Raw genomic sequence first — 16,867 nt, 5'->3', positions numbered from 1 at the left:
CATTTAAGAAAGCAGGCTTTTCCCAAAGGATTATTTCCTCTATTACTATTATGGTGTATGTTTCTTGCCTTTTAATACCAGAATAGTTTTGAAGGAATTATGTTCTTCCTCACTAGAGACATCTAATTCCCATTATCATCAACAGAAGTTACATATTTGATCCTGAATGTGGAACTGAATCTGCATGGTCAGAGCTTTGTACTCAGATGGAGCAAAATTGACCCATGTGGTTCTAATTGTGGAATCTGGGCCATGCAGAGGAAAATAAGCAACTTCAGTGTTTCACTATAGAACAACTGAAAATCAACTGAATATGGCTTCTTATTCTTATTTACCATTTGCTAACAGTACTTTTTGAACAGAGTACTGAAATAGCATGAATAAGTAAGGGCAAAGTACTGTAACTGGGGATGTTTGTCCCGCTTTTATCAACCTATAGCTTGGTTTGATTTATTTCTGACTTTTTCAGCTATATTTTGTTTGGGGTTGGGTTTTTTTTGGTGGGGGCATGTTCTGCCTTTCATTTTATGCCATAGTTGTGTCTGTGCAAAGGAAGTCTGACACCAATGCCATACTTTCACTGTGGGATGTCTCATGCCCCCACAATTCAACCAGGGATTATTTACCTTTGCAGTACCTGCAAAGTGCACTCCTGCCCCACCTCTTGTTGTATCCTCATATTGCAGGAACAGTTTCTGCTCCTTTCTTGACCACAGACTCTTATAATGTATATTACTTCAATGAAGAGCAAAAGAGAAGTAGGATACAAATGTGTGTGTGGACAATCTTGAACTCTAGTTACCAGTAACTAATTTCTCTTTCCTCTTTGAGTAATTGCTAAAACACATTCTTACTGTGGTTATCTCCAATGCAGTGCCCATATATATCTGAAGGTAGGACTCACAAATCCTGTAGGTGAACAGCAGCTGAAGGATCACCCTAACAAATGCACCTTTCATAATGACATAGGGCACTTTTACATGTGCTCTGGGGGTGGGGAGAGGTGGTGCTTTAATTAGAGTGGTTCCAAAAGCCCCTCTAATGAAAGTGTCACCACATCTCCTGTATCAGCATCCCTACAGTTCAAAATGGCAGCAGGGGCACTTGAACTAAAGCTCGTTTGAGCTTTAGCTCAAGTGGCCCCCAGCACCATTTTAAAGCATGGAGACACTGATACAAATATACAGGAGGCTGCCAGTGCAGAACAATTGTTACACTCCAGTGGACTCGATTAGTAGAGTTGCTCTGACATGCTGGAATTCCAACAAGTAGCAGCAGCCTCAGCACTCATGTATAGGTGCCCATAGTATTTAATAAGCATGTAAGTGTCTTGAGCTCCAGGTGTATATTTTGCAGATGCCACTATGGAAATATCACACAGGCACACACTAAGTAACCTGGGCTTTCATGGAGTGGCCACATACCATGGACGTATATTGTTTTGCTGTGGTATCTTAATAGTGCTTTAGGCAGCCTGATATCCAGTTGGACCATCTCTAATACTGCTAAATGCATCTGAGAAAGTATTCAACATGGCTCTGAATACCAATACAGGAATATGGATGTTTGTTTCACAAATTGCCCAGTATCCCTGCATCTGGAAACTGTCTCTATGTATTCCACATCATAATGGTGATGGATACGGAAGGGAGTGCAAAATGCATTTCCTTATACGCACTGATGTGGTCCTTCTACTAGAGGATAGTACTGTATGAAGAATTGTTGAACATGTTTTACAAGCCCCCCTCTAGACAATAAATGGTGTTCGCCAAATCTACAGACCTCTGAGATGAAGGCATCAAAAAGGTTTGGGAGAATATACAACAATGAAGAGAACATGATGAGAAGGAAAATCCAGACCGTTGCACAAAAGTTCTTGACCAGCAAAATAAACTTTCTTGGCACTTTAAAGTGATACTGTAGAAAGTGAGCCATTGTGATTGTGTCTGGAGTGGCCTCTGTGAACTCAACTGAAAGAGCTGTTTAGTTGTTTGAATCGTGGAACACCTGATCAGAGTTGGGTTTTTTTAACAACTGATCAAACTACAACACTTTGCTTTTCAGGGGGCACATCTACACATTCATTAATGCACAGTACTTACTGCACATTTAATTTAGTACTTGCTTAATGAAGTACTAACTAAATGTGCAATAACTAGGGTTACTGCACAGTAGTGCCAGTGCACAGGGTTTTAATGGCTCTTACTGCGCAGTAGCCTAATACTACTGCATAGTAGCATGTTAGCACGGTCTTTGCCGGGCATGCTACTGTGCATTGTTACTAGGCTACTGTGCATTAAACATCTCGTGTAGATGCACCCAGGATATGCAGCTCACCAAAAAATCTCTGAAAACCTTTGGGACCATGGAAAAGCTGAACAGGAGCCTTCTGACAGATGTCCTGTTCCACTATATAAAGTGCTGGTATTTTCACTGTGGGTTCTTATGGCAGTGTGAAAAGGAGTAGCACGTAAGTCAAGATGTTAATTAATCCCTCTGCTACAAGGATGAAAGTGTGGCTGAAATGAACATCTTGAACTTAGGTTTGGAAACTGACAGCCTTTTTAAGCCCGATGTTGGATGCTATCCTCCCTTCTTTTGGGGGATCAGAAAATAACTGCTGCAAGACCTCTTCCCTCTAAGATGGCTAGGAATTCTTCCTATGGCTGTCAAGACCAACAGGAAACAAACCATCTGCTGGAGCAATGTCATATGAGAAGGGTCCCTGAAAAAGGAAGGCAGTCTGGGGCTGGAATAAAGGAGAACTGGATGATATACTCACTTGACACCTGTCCAAAAATCAGGTGATCCAAAATGATTCTGGTTCAGGAGTCTAAGGGAAATGAAACATTGGAGGAGACTATGCATCTCTTGACTGCCTGATCAAAGGTCTGGTATCCAGGTGACTTGCTGTGTGATGTAGTATGTGAGGGCAGATGCTGACTCATTTATGAAACCTCTGACTTTGTTTTGGAGGCTCACCATAGCGGAATATGTGTGAAGGTGAAGGCTTCAAACAGGTTCTTGAGGGATTCTTCTATAAGCTAAATACTGATGGTACAGACTGCTAGGTTTGTAAGAGGTGGAGCAGAACTTGAGACCACAAGGTCATTTGTGAATCCTTTGGCAAATGCTGAAGAGCTAATTACTCTGAGTTCCCAGTAGTGTCCTGAACTTCTCTCAGGAGGCCAGAGCCAGGGAGTCAGGAAGATCTCATAATGATAGCTATAGCCATGGAACAGGAAGTGGTGTCTAGAGCAGGGCTGTCGGGCTAATTTGCGGCCTGCAGGCTCCTCTCTGGACACTGGTTCCCGTCACTCTGGCTGATCCGGGTGGTGTCTCTGAGCTCCCACATCTTCCTCCAGTTTACACTTTGCTGCCCTGTTGCTAGGCCTTGGGAATCATTACTGGGTGTGGAGGATGCTTATATCTAAAGTTGGACAGGCCTGATCTCTACAGCATCAACAGCTACCTGCAGTGCTGTCCTGGAAACAAATCAGCCCCCATAAATTGGGGATATGAAAAAGTACCCGTCAATCAACTAGAACTATTTTTGCTTAAAGAGTATGACACTCTAACATGCTGACAGTCTGTCAGTTAGCTATCTGAAACTGCACACTGGCTCTTCAGAGCTGGGAAGAGTTGCTGGACTATTGTTTTTGGAAGAGTGGTCTGCTAACCCAGATTTAGCTGCTAGATGGTCCACATGTTCCAGTGACTGAGCTAGTAGACAGCTCAGCCTCAGGTACATGAGATGAAGACTGGAACACTGAATTAGCAGGATGTTGGCAATAGTCCATGTGGGGTAGAAGCCCCAGGATAAGAAGAGTCAGGCTGGATAAGGAGACTTAGCACCTGAGGACAGTCATTGTGGCATGGTACAAATAAGCATTGCTTTGCACAAGGCAGCATGCTTTCTTGTTCGAGGAATTTGCACCAGCTCATAGCAGTACTAGGGATCAGGAGTCCACGTCATACTGTGCGCCAAACCAAGCCTGCAAAGTGGTGGACTGAGAATCCTGGGCAGACAAGAGAAAGGTAAAGGTCAAGATCAAAAGGGCCCTTGAGGACAGAAAATATTGAATTTCTTGGTAAAAAAAAAATGGGATGCTGCTAGGAGAGCTGGTGCTGGTACTGCATCCCTTATGATTCAGACTCATTGAGCTGGAGATGCTAGTGTTCACACCAGGGTTAAATAACATTCTGATGAGGAGCTGTTACATTGATGCTTCTTGCTCCATGAGCTTCACTGGTACCCATGAGAAGGCCTGGAGCTGGATGGTGCTGATAGAGCCATATTTTAGGCACTACATGCTTCTTCAGAATCCTTGTGGAGCCCTGAAGTCTCAGATTTCTACATGCAAGTCAACAAAATATTTCAGTCTTTGTGCTGCAGCACAAAGACACCTATGAAGTCTCAGAGCCATAAGAAACATCAGTTTGAATACTGAGGAGAGGAGAGTGATCTCTTGATAAAGCTCTTTTAAAAAAGGTAAAGTAAAAATAAAGTTTCCAAAGGAAATTAAGTCCCAGTAGACATGTAGAGATATAAACATGGTGGGTGCCTCATTTCACCGTACACATCTGGGAGGCAGCGTAGAATGAAAAGGGCACCAAGTCCTCCTTCCTTTTCCCTTCAAAAAATAGATTTGGATGGGGGAGGAGAAATAAAACAATGTCTCACTATAGAGTAGCTCAAACTAAAGAGAATGGTGGAAAAAGAAAACAAAGACTAAAGATTTAGTGAATACATAGGCTGCAGTCCTACACTGTCATAAAAGCCAAATCCAGCCAGACTGTTGTAAACAATAACAGGAAGTGTGTGCTGTCCTTTATCTCTAAGTGGAGTATTTGAGGAAGGGCAGGACTAAAGCACATTCTACAGGCATTGCTAAGGTAAAAAGGTTTGCAGCCAAAGCATTAGTACATCTCTCAGTGAGAGTATGTGTGTGGATGCTTGCTCAAAGGAGAACATTTCTTTGTTAATACTATCCAAATGTATAGAGGAAAATTACTTGGATGACAAAGAAACACAATTAAAGGACCAAAAGGCCTCATTTGCTGTGGTTATTCCCTCAATCGAGAATATTTCTTGGGTCTCCCTTTTGTAAAATGGGGTATGTATGTGAGTTATAAATGTTATGTGGATACTGCATCCAGGAGTGGGATGTGAAGGTGGGGTCAGGACCAAAGCTAGGATCAGGATTGTGGGGTGGTGATAGTGTGGGGCCAGAGCCCAGGGCAGAGCTGCTATCTACTCCCCACACGTCCCTGCCTGCAGAACCAACACCCGTCACAGAGATACATGGGGAGCAGCTCACATCTGTACCCAGGGCCTCAGCTCTGCACTGTTACTGCCCACAATCCCAGCCCTTGCCCACCTCTCCCACTTCCAGACACTGATTCCTTCCCCCTACCTGCAGTCCCATCCCTTCCTCCTGGCTGAGCATGTCCTGCCCTTGGGTCCCAGGCGGGTCTTCCTGGAGACTGCACTTGTGGCAGAAGGCCACTTCTGTTTCTGTGACAGTTTGGTTAGGATGGGCCCAGCAGAGGATACACACCTTACCCTATCTCTTTAGGTAACCTGAGCTGGATACATTCCTGAGGGAGGGAAACCTGCTGCCTCTGCCTACGTGACTGGCATCACATACCTGGGTGAGGGACTTGGGGTACCCTGGTGGGCCAGAGACTGCCAGTCTGCCCAGCAACCAGTGATACATTTCAGAATGGTTGGCTGACAGCCAACAGGTGCTGGCCTCCATTGGACCAAGTAAATGAGGTCATAGGGGCTATATAAGTTAAGCACTGCCCAGGAGGAGGGAGCAGCAGCCATGAGGAAAACTCAGAGAGAGAAAGAGAGAGGAGCTGGACCATCTGAAACCTGGTCTCTCAAAACTCATGATCAAGGAACTGCCTGCCTCCAGAGGGAATCTCCACCTGCCTCTGGATGATACTTGTGAGAAAGCTACCTGAGATCTAACTAGATATATAGCTTGCAGTAACTTAGATGCATGATCAAAAGCCACTCCAGCCACCCTGTTTGCTGTATGGGATTTCTCTGATACTACTCAACTCTGTACCCTATTCCAACCCTACTCCTTGTAACCAATAAAGTTCTCCTTTGTACCTAGTGTGGGAGACTTATTGGTAGTGGGTCTAGATTATGCCTTGGGGTCCCCTTGGTTCAGCTGACTAAGGGAGACCACCACTTGTGCTTCTGACTGAGGGAAGCACCCCAAGTTCTTGAAGTGAGTCAAGTACCCTCAAGGGCTACTAGGCCTGTGTTTTTCAGGGGGCGCAGAGCCAGAATAAAGCTCATCCCTGGGTGGTGGCAGCTCTGCCCCCAGGCTAGCAGGTGTGCTCCAGGAAGGGGGTCGGCCAGACATGAGGTGCCCCCAGGTAGGCACTAGGAGCCTGGAAGGTGGTCAGGCGCAGTGAGGTGGGTGGCTTAGTACAGGAGCACCCCCTACTGGCCCGCAACACCACCTGCCTGCCCACTCTGTCTGGCATCCCCAGCAGTGGGTGCAGGGCAGAAGGGGCCAGGGGCAGATAGGATCAATTACGCTGGGTCAGCACCCCCATCATCTGCTGCACTGGGTCAGTAGCACCCCCATCTCTGCTCTCTCATTCCCCTCCCCACCACCCCGCCGGCCCACAAAATTCCTTAAGTGGCACTCCAGCCCAAATAATTGCCTGCTGCAATCTAGATGAACTCCAGTTACTGGCTGATAACTTCATTTTCTTCACTGTTTCTGTCTTCTTTCCTAAACAAAGTAAACTCTGAGTAGTGTTACGTTAATTCATATTGTGTCTAGAGCAGAGGACATAGAATTACTGTCATTGGCACATCTTTCTGTGCCTGCTACCTGATTGTCACCAAAGTGTGGAGAGATTTGCCCATGGGAGAGCAGCTTTCCTCCACAGTAAGTGTCCCTGGGGATTCCCCACACAGAGGCCGCCTAGGAGATGTACTGAATTTAAAGGAAAATTGTGGGCTTCTTATACCATTCTGTTCTTTCTACAGTGTCTATGTGCAAATTTAGTTGTGGTCCAAACACTGCAGGTACTATAGGGGAAAAGGTTGGGAGAAGAGCAGATGAGAGTAAATACTCTGATTTTAATAGCATTTCTTCACAAATCTCTTTAACCTATCTGAACATCTGAACCAAGAAGAAACATTGTTAAAATGCTCTGTGCTCATTACAATTTTTAAAAAGCTAGAAAGAAATTTAAATATCTAAGTCTAAAAATGGAGTTTGCTTTCTTATTCTGAGTAAATCTGGTTAACTTATTTTAGCTTTCTTCCCCAGGTCCAAGTCACATTGTAATGAATCATCAGGATAGGCAAACTGAGCCTGGTCTATGTGAAAAAGTTTCACTGTGCTTAGCTGAAAGTACAAGATGAAATCAATGCAGACCTTGTGTATGTACAGGGACTTTGTTTTGGTTTAACATAAACCGATTCCTGATCAAATGTCACAGAAATGTCTTGATTTTGGAAATCTTAATAATAGAGATTCTCTATTGCAGATCTTCTTGGCTACAAGGAAGAAGCCTATTATTTCATATGGCCATACTAATATCTCTTAAGAAAACTTCGAGTATAAGAAAGGTTTCGTGGTTAATTCAATTACGTGAAATTCAGGAGTTCTAAGTTTTGTTACTGGCTCTTCCATAAACTTTATTTTATGACTTTACTGCATCTTTGTTTTCCTTCTGCATAATGGGGATAACTCGTGTCTGTTGTCTCTGTTAAAATCAAAAGTTCCTTGGGACAAAGATAAGCAGAAATGTTTGCATTTTGTTTAACACAAGTGGACCCCAATCTCAGTTGGGGCAACTATGTGCTACTGTAATTAGAAATATTTTTTCTTTTATAGATATAAACTTCAAACACAGATATCACAAATAAGAACAGGGAGTTTTTTGTTTTAATTTAAAAGCTATTTCACATGGATCTCTTCTATTATAGAACAAAAAGTGGTAGGGTTCTTAATGTATTGTATTTTCAATGTTAGATCCCCAAAATCATGATTTAATAACTACCTTTAAAACTGTCTTTTAAAAAATAGTGTCCTAAAGGCACAAAACTTCAAAAGGAAACCTCAACTTAGAAGGGCAAGGAAACAGTACAGACCAGGCCAACTTAATTTGACTTGCAAGTATACATGGAAATGTTGATTCTGTCGGTTCCAAAGGTCATAAAATTGAATTCTCTGGGAAAAAAAGATTGTTGTTGTTAGCTTGTCAAGTCTTGCAGCATTCTATTTTTTGTCTCATGAAGCTAACTTTTTTAATGTGGAAAACTAGTTCCGCTGAAAATGTATATTTGCATAATTTGCATAGAGCTGCCCTAACACACACACAATGCAAATCAGCTTTGTTTAAAGTTGGAAAAAAATTGTGTGTATGTGTGTTTTATCTCTACAAAAACTAAATGACTTTTAAAATAACTTTTAACTTTACTCAACGCAGGGGTCATAGTAAACTGTCTTTGATAAAGCTGTGGTTTTTGCATGAAGCAAGCTTAGTCTGTTGTGAAAATTAAGTACATTGATGGTTGACTATCTTAGCCAACCTTCTTGTTGTTGTAAAGCTATTTAGCAATCCCTTCCCACAGCATGTATTTCATAAATAGCTATTGCTTCACTCTATTAGTTCTGTAGATATTATTACACATCTGTCTATTGAAAGAAAATAGAGAAAATACAAACATTAGTATGTGCATATGTATTTTCATAGGACAGGTAGACTTCAAATTTCAAACAGCTCTGTTAAATCATTATCCTGTATATAAGTGTAATTTCTCTAGCCCTTTATAATGCTTTCCTTTATTCTTTAAGCCTTAAAATAAAGTTTTAAATAATATCAGAAACCTAAAAGCCTGAAAGAACATAATGTTTTGATTCTGCAGTTTTGATTCCCTATGGGGTGGCTCCTTGTGCAAGCGGTGAGCTTAACTGATTTCAAAGGGGTGTGTACAGAGACTGCTCACATGGTGTCAGCTGTAGGATCAGAACGATTACTGTTAAGTTATATTTTGAAATGAAAGCTTTTAATAATACATTTTTATAAAAGCTAAGTTCTTTGTTGTAAGATTTTTAGAGGAAAGATTATGGGTAGGATATATTTTATATTTGAAACAAGGATCGCTTTCCAAAGAGAAGAATCTAAATGAAAAAAACTTACTTAACTTTCTAATGTTAGACTTGATTTCCAACCATCTGGTCTGGGATGTATGACCTAAGTTCATACATAGGGGTCTTGTTTGGCAGTCAGGAAGCTTCCTGACCTACAGCATGGTCAACTAATATTGCAAGTCCTGCGGCCCAGTGCTCTTCTTTTTCCCAGCTGTCTGCTCTTGTAGCCATTGCACAAATGCAGACTCTGGCTGCAAACAGGTATTCATATCTACTGGTGGCAGTTTCTTTCTGGAAGAAAGGCATTCAGCCCACAGCCTCTTTTCATCTTTCTGTACCTTCACCAGACTGGGCAGTCCCTAGTCTGGGGAAGGCTTGAAGATCAGTCACTGCTCCACTCCTTCCCCTCCCCAGGGGTGGTAGAGCAGAGGACAAAAACTCCCTGTGCCTTCCCTAGACTAGGGAGGAGACTCCTCTGCTCCACTCCCAGTCTCCAGGAGTGGAGCGGGGGAAGCAATGTGGCAAAAACCCCCCTGCCCATTCCTTAGACCTGATCTGGAGAGTGGGTAGGGGGCTTTGCTCCACTGCTATAGTCCACTCTGGGAAATTTTTAGACCACTCCAGCAATGGACTGGAGCAGTGGGGCAATGCCCCTTCCTTGCCCCTCGTTCCCCCAACTAGGCAGTCCCCAGTCTGGGGATGGGGCATTGCCTTGATGCTTCATTCCCCTCCCAGACCAGGAAGGACGAGTACAAGGGTTCATTCTTGAGAGAGTTTCTCTCACTAAGGAGATCTTCCAGGTTGACACCTGAAAGATCTTTGAGGTGGGATATGTTTCTCCCAGGAGAAATTGAATGGATGTTTGTACAGTCATAGTTTCTACTAGAGAAGCAGCAATCCTCCCAATAAAAACATAACATTGCTACATGGCCTCTGCTGCACTACAGACAAGGGGATTAGTTGCTTGTTTGCTTGACTGTTAGCCTGTGCTTTGGCTAACAAAATTGTGAGCCAATAGTGAGGTCAAAATATGTAGGTATCTACTGAGCACACCTCACAAAGAAGCAAGTTAACAAACAACAGAGCCATTTTTTAAATAGTCTAATTTGTTGTTTTATTTAGTGCCCATATCATATACCACTTTCTGATGCAAGGTTCATAACTGTAGGCCATATGAAAGAGAAAGTGTACATGTTTCATAGTTTCTAGGGTCGGAAGGGACCTGAGCAGATTGAGTCCGACCCCCTGCCATGGCAGGAAAGAGTACTGGGGTCAAACGACCCCAGCAAGGTGTACATCTAGCCTCCTCTTAAAGATCCCCAGGGTAGGAGCCAGTACCACTTCTCTTGGAAGTTGAGAAGTGGTACTGGACAAGTGGCAAATTGATCTTTTTATTGGGAAGGAGACCTTGTCTTTACTTTGCTTAAATTTTAAGCCTATTACTATTTACATAACATTGAATTCTCATTCTGTTATAAGCTTCAGTCTATTTAGGGGTCTTCAGTCATGTTCATTGGTCTGATTTTATTCACTGGTGTATCTGTGCATTGCACTGAATCTGAAATTGAGCAAAAAAGCCTGTTTTGGGAAATCTTTATTCTTAAGTTAGCATGTACTTATTTAGTTAGGGCCCTATTGTCCTAAGCATTTTACAGACATATAGGAAAAGACAGTTCCTGTCCCAAAGAGCTTACAATAAAATTAAATCCATACTGCAGCTATCTTGCTGAAATGTGAAAACCACATAAAATGACGTAGTATTATAATCGTAATGTAACATTTTGTATAATTGATTTGTGGATAATAAAAGTGTGCACTGAATAACTCTGCTGCATGTAACTGCAACCTTTCAGTTGTCTAAAAGTAAACATAAAAGACTGAGTTCAACAAACCAGATGCTTATAGCCCATTAACTTCAATGAGACCACATGTGCTTTAGGTTAAACCATGGGTGTATATATTTGCAGGAGTGAAGCCTAATGAATTTTTTAATATATGTTGTAATTTATACAACCATTACTTCTGTTGTTGTATCATTTCTGAAATCAAGCAACAGCTTGACCTATTTTAAAAAACTGGCTCCACTTCTTTAAATAGATTTTAGAGACTAATAAAAATAGGCTAAATAATTATTCTTTGGTGCAGTATTCTTTGATCAGACCCCTAAGCCCCCAAAGCTTAGGGGTCTGATCTGGAGACTGCTAAAGTTAATAGGAAGATCTCCATTGAACTGTGTGGGCTTTGAATCTGCTTTGTTGATTACACAGAATTATTCCAGGCTTTAGAATATACTCGATAAAATAATTCTTGACTTTTTTTTCTTCTATACATATTACTTTAAATTAACATTTTCAGCATCTTAAAACATTTCATTTAAAGAAAACTAGTAGCACATTAGGGAAATAATCATGGAATATACTAAAATCAATATGAGCAAAGGCAGCCAGTGACAATAGGTATTACACATATTTAAATATTTTATTTAATCAAGTAAATGACTCAGATTGTCTTAATATGCTATCTCTAATAGTACATTTGGGATAAAGTTTGAGTGGGAGGGGTTGTATTTCATGATAGCTACTTATATGCAAAAGCTTATAATAAGCCAGGTTGCAACTATGTTATCTGTGTCATTATGGAAATAAGCACATGTGCTACAGGTGTCTTTTGTGTAGTCTCTGTAAAGGAAGTACCTGGTGTTTTGGTCTAAATATGTCCTACAATCTACAATGAATTAGTTTCTTGTATGACTATTTTAACCTTTTACTGTATTCACTTGAATATAAGATAAGGTTTTTTCCCCCAATCAACATGGGGAAAAAGCCCCTCATCTTACATTCATATGCAGGGAAACTGCATTAAATACATTGCCTGTATTTGTACTGCTACTAAAAGCAGCATGTGCTCGGTAGCGGAAACCAACTATGAAGTTGATTGCACCCAACATTGAGCATGATTATAAAATACATAGCTCATATGAGATAAACATACTGACGAGAAACTTTTGTGTGTGTGTGTATGTCTGTGCACATGTGTGCATGCCCTTTAAAAATGTGTAGTTGCTCCCCCATGAGGGAATGAGCATAGACCTGGAAATGCTGCAGTACTAGGCCAGGACTTGGAGAGCCTGGAGCAAGCTTCAACACCTTCTCCTGGTGCCAAAAATGCTCATGGGAACCTTTTTTTTGGCCCTTACAAAATGGGCAATTGTTCCCTCCACAGGGAACCATGCCTGGAGATATTGCAATACCAGGCTACCACTGGGAGGGCCAAAGCCAGACCTGACACCCTCCCCGTGGTGCCAAAAATACTTGATCTTGGCCAAAAGTCCAAGCACAGGTTAGTGTAACCCACATAAATAAGACGCATGGTAGCGCCTATTGAGCTCAGTCTACAATTGCATAAATTTTTACTTCCTCTTCAGTTCTACAGCTGAGTTGCGTCTTTCCCATTTCCAATGATTCCTGTTTTTTCACCAGCCTTAAATGCCTGTCTGACATCACCAAACAGGACCCCAAACAGTACCCAGAGTCCCTCTGTCAGCCCCTCTCTTTCAGCCTAGCACGTGTGATTAGTGTGGCTCTGCACTCCATGAGGTGAAGCCAGACCACATTGTCCTTTGCCTCATCTGCATATAAATTTTTGGAGGATCCTAGTGCTCATGACAAGAACACCTGGTTCTAGTTATGAGTGAGAGGTTAACTAGCACACATATCCTTTGTGGGGGTGCCTGGAGTACACACATATACTGAGCAGAGTTCACTATGGCTTGAAATGCTGTTGACTCTGCTGGGGCTCAGCCAAATAAAGTATATGGTGAATAATGAGCCTTTTTGCTTTAGGCTAATATTATGCATAGTTGTAGTCTCTCTAAGTAGGTGCTAAAGTGCTACTTAAAAGTGTATTTATGGAGTACCTGTGTTAAAACTTGCAGCGGTTTCACAAAAGGTAAAATGAATCATTTCTAGGTGAACTAAGTCTATTGGTTCTATATGCAAATTGCTACAGCTGTGTTTATTTCAAGATCAATTTTTTCAGATTTGCTCCTCATTTCCCTGTGCTCAGGGTGAGCAAGGTCTGACAGGGGTTAGGGGGAAAGGGCTGCAAGGGAAAGAAGTTGTGTGGGGTGGACTTGATCCCCCCAGATTTATTTTCCCTTCTGTAACAGTGGGAAGGGGACAAATTCAAGACATCTTCAATATTAGATTACATACCTGGAAAATTATATCAAATGCATACATTTTCCACATATAGAATCTAATTATTGGGGGAGTTATCTTATTATCAGGGTTGTCTTATATTTGAGTAAATACGGTTAATACTCAGGTTAATCATGAGCATTCCTTTTACACAATAGAATAATGAAATGCTTTACTTCAGAATAATAACATGAAATGTTGGTTTTTCTTTCCCAATTTACCTGTTTAAACAATTTGCTAATTTTCACTATTCAGTATCTTAATAAGTAGTAGACATGTTAACATACCATTACATTTTAAACCACCAATAAGTTTTCAACTTTGTGTTCCCAGATATCCTTCCAAAAAAGTAAACCAATTAAATTGCTATTCTGCATATAATGTGATTTTCATTCTGTCTAGAATTTAATAATTATTTACAGTGAGCAGATATTTCTCATTTAGTTCTTGCATCATAAGTAACCCAGGAAATTACATTTTCGTTTCTGATTTGCCTTTCCTATTACAGGCCAGCTCAAATCTTTTGCTTCCTGCTCCATCATTGCTGTCACCACACTCCAAGTTAAAGCTGCCAAGTACTCCGGGCACTTCGTTGATTCCTCAGCATCTTTTTACTACTCACAGCGGTGAGCCTCTTTTCTAATTTGTTTGCTTTTTCAAATATACAGTCTCTATTTCATGAGCATTTTACCATTCATTATACTAATCAAGTTTATTGTGCAGCACTTTATGGCAACTTGACAGTTAAATACAGTGTAGTTCCTTCTACAGTGTAATTAGGGCCAGAGAAATATTAAACTTTTTTACCTCAAACTATTCTCCATAAAGCTTTGCATTTAGTTATTACTACTTAAAATTATTAGTACAGAGTTTTAGTTCCAGATTTTCTGCATTTATCCTGCCTGTGTCAAATATTTAAACACAATAAATACAGTTAACATGAGCAATCTCATTTGAAAATATATCTGTTGAAAAAGAAAAAGAGGGGAAAAAAGTTTGTCTATGGGTTGGACATAGTCAGTTTACTGGTCTGTTAAAATACAAACATGCCCTTAGATTTAAACAAACAATTTCATAATGTTTACTGAAAATTGTTAAAAAACTTGAAGGGAAAAAATAATTCTAAAAGCAACAGAATTGTATTTTTGGAGAACTTCTTTTGTATCAGTTTCAAATTACAATTGTGATCAAAACAGTAAATTGGCTTTCTGTTTTATTCATTATTGAAACTATTAAATTAATTTACTGGGTTTTTATTTTATTCCATTGAAAGACTAAGGGGAAGAGCTTGGGGGGCAGGGGTGGAAGGTGGAAAAGGAGTGCCATATAATAAGATAGAAACAGCACATTATTAATTTTTAAAATTCTTAATGTTGCCTGTTAGTGAGAAATGGCTTCTATTTTAGACAATTCTATATAACCAATAAGCCACGTCTGTTAATTTTGGCCTGAATCAGAACAATTTTTCCATCAGAATATTGACATGCTTGTTATTAACAGGGTAAAAAATTTGCCAGAGAAGCTTTAGAATCAGGAGATTGAACTCCAAGTTGTCTCAGGTGCTGATTCACTGGGAGATTTTGGGCATATTTAATTTTTCTGTCCCCAGTTTGCCTGCAATCGGGAGATAATAGTATTATAATATCCACCTCTCATAGAGTCTGGTGGGGCCTATTTGGTATTTTCTAGTGGCTTGTAAATGTGGAAATTTAAAGAAGATATATGTATGTGTCAATATTCTCTTTCCTATGGTGGGAACATTTAAAGAGAATGAGAAAAAAATACAAAATAAGTGTACTGGTGGTGATAAACCATGAGTGAGTGCTATAACTTTGAGTACAAGGTTGCAATACCATTGTTTTGGCCAAAACTGGCTGTTCTTTTCACTGCCTTTGTTAAGTACAGAGCCTTCTTTGTAAGGGAAGTAAAGTAAAAAATAAAATGAACAATACTCCCCAAGATACACTTTTAAGGGATGTTTCAAAAACACAGTTGGAATAACCAGAAAATCAAGATTTCTAGAAAAAGCACCATAAAAGATTAGTGAGTATGTAGTCAAAATAGACTTCCCCATGAGAAAGTTTTTAAGAATCCTAGGCGCCACCTGTCATACTTTAATTTTCTAAGTTATGTTCCTGTAATTCTAATAGTGTGCAAAAATTGTTTTCATAAACATATGGGGAAAAGAAATTCACTTTTTTAACTTATCTTTTACCATCAGCTCTCAACCGTGAAGAAAGATGCTGCTATCTAATTCTGTTGTTTTAGTTTTGAATAGTATGGAACTTGTAGTGACCAGGCAGAACCTATTTTTCCTTATTATTTTTGTATATTGTATTATTTACTTTTTTAAAAATTAGGACTTGCACTGGCTATAATAATCCATCTGGCATCTGTAACACGTAATCTTTATATAGGAATACTGAATTTTTTGTTCATCAACTAAAAAGATTCTTCCAGTGCCATGTTTATGCCCCAGTTTTCCTGTCTTCCCCCAACTCACAGACCTTCATGTGACTCCCTTCTGAGACAATGAAGAAATATTCCTCAAAATAGAATTCCCAATCACCACTCTGGCTTGAGGCACTTAAGCTTGTTCATAGTCCCATTGACTTTAATATGGCTGATGTTAGTTGCATGTTCCACTGCCTTCCTGTTAGGTTTTAGATTTTCCAACAAAGACGGTTGTAGCCGTATCACTGTGAAGGACCAGAGGATATGCATGTGGGGTGTCCCCTCAGCCACGGGCATAGGTCCGGCCAGAATAACACCTCCACGCTACTGCAGGAGCTCCTGGTCTGGCCCAGATTTGCTTTATCACCAGGTCTGAGCATGGAACGTGGGGAGAACGGGGAGATGAAGAAGGAAGATGGAGGGCAGGTGGGAAGATTGGGATACCCAGGCCGAGACTGACGTCCCCGGGAGCAGGGTAAGAGACAGATCCGGTCTCGGAGGCTGAGAGGAGCACCCACCCTCCCACCCCCAAGAAAAAAAAGAAAAAGAAAGGAGGGGGAGAAGGAACAGAAGCTCCTTAGCAGCTTGCTCTGTCCTTCATTGTACATGCTGATTAACCGCCATGGGCTGCCAATTAATCTGGGTGTGGCAGCGATTAAAGAAAAAGAGAGAAAAGTGGAAAAGGAAACCCCATTCACTGGTGTCATTATGAGTCAGGCGCCAGAGAGAAGATGGTTAGAGCCCAGGGAAGAGAGAGAGAGAGGGAAGAAACCAGTGCTCTCCCTCAGTTTACTTTCTTTTTTTTTTGTATGCGCTGATTAGCTGTCATGGGTAGCCAGTTAAGCCAGGTGCAGAAGCAATCATTGAAGGAAAAAAAAAACCTCTCCGGTTGCCGGTGGGTGCAGGGTGTCAAACGCCTGTGAGACAACGGGCAAAGCAAAGGGGTTGTCCAGGTCTCAGCTACTGGAGAGGGACTTCGACGTGCCCAATAAACAATTTTTTTTCCGGTCCTTTTGTTCTCTCCGTTTTTTGCAAATGTGCAGTTCAGGGCATGAACCAGTGGTCAGTCATGGT

The 16,867-nt window shown here is 41.0% G+C and overlaps 1 protein-coding gene across 7 annotated transcripts in view; it reads left to right on the top strand.

Annotated features, from left to right (window-relative positions):
• AHI1 (Abelson helper integration site 1) overlaps positions 1-16,867 on the top strand; it is a 205,637-nt gene that overhangs the window by 71,179 nt on the left and 117,591 nt on the right. For all 7 annotated transcript variants that reach the window (XR_016441409.1, XR_016441408.1, XM_090039835.1 and 4 more), the window contains exon 19: positions 13,848-13,965. Coding sequence is in view for 5 of the 7 variants with exons in the window: in XM_090039835.1 (XP_089895961.1) it covers positions 13,848-13,965 (118 nt within the window). In the remaining 2 variants the exon portion in view is untranslated. The remainder of the gene's footprint in view (positions 1-13,847; positions 13,966-16,867) is intronic.

The sequence above is a fragment of the Crocodylus siamensis genome, chromosome 1 (assembly GCF_052110815.1).
Source record: "Crocodylus siamensis isolate JL-2025a chromosome 1, ASM5211081v1, whole genome shotgun sequence".
NCBI classification, from domain to species: domain Eukaryota; kingdom Metazoa; phylum Chordata; order Crocodylia; family Crocodylidae; genus Crocodylus; species Crocodylus siamensis.
This window is presented reverse-complemented; position numbering and strand designations above follow the sequence as displayed.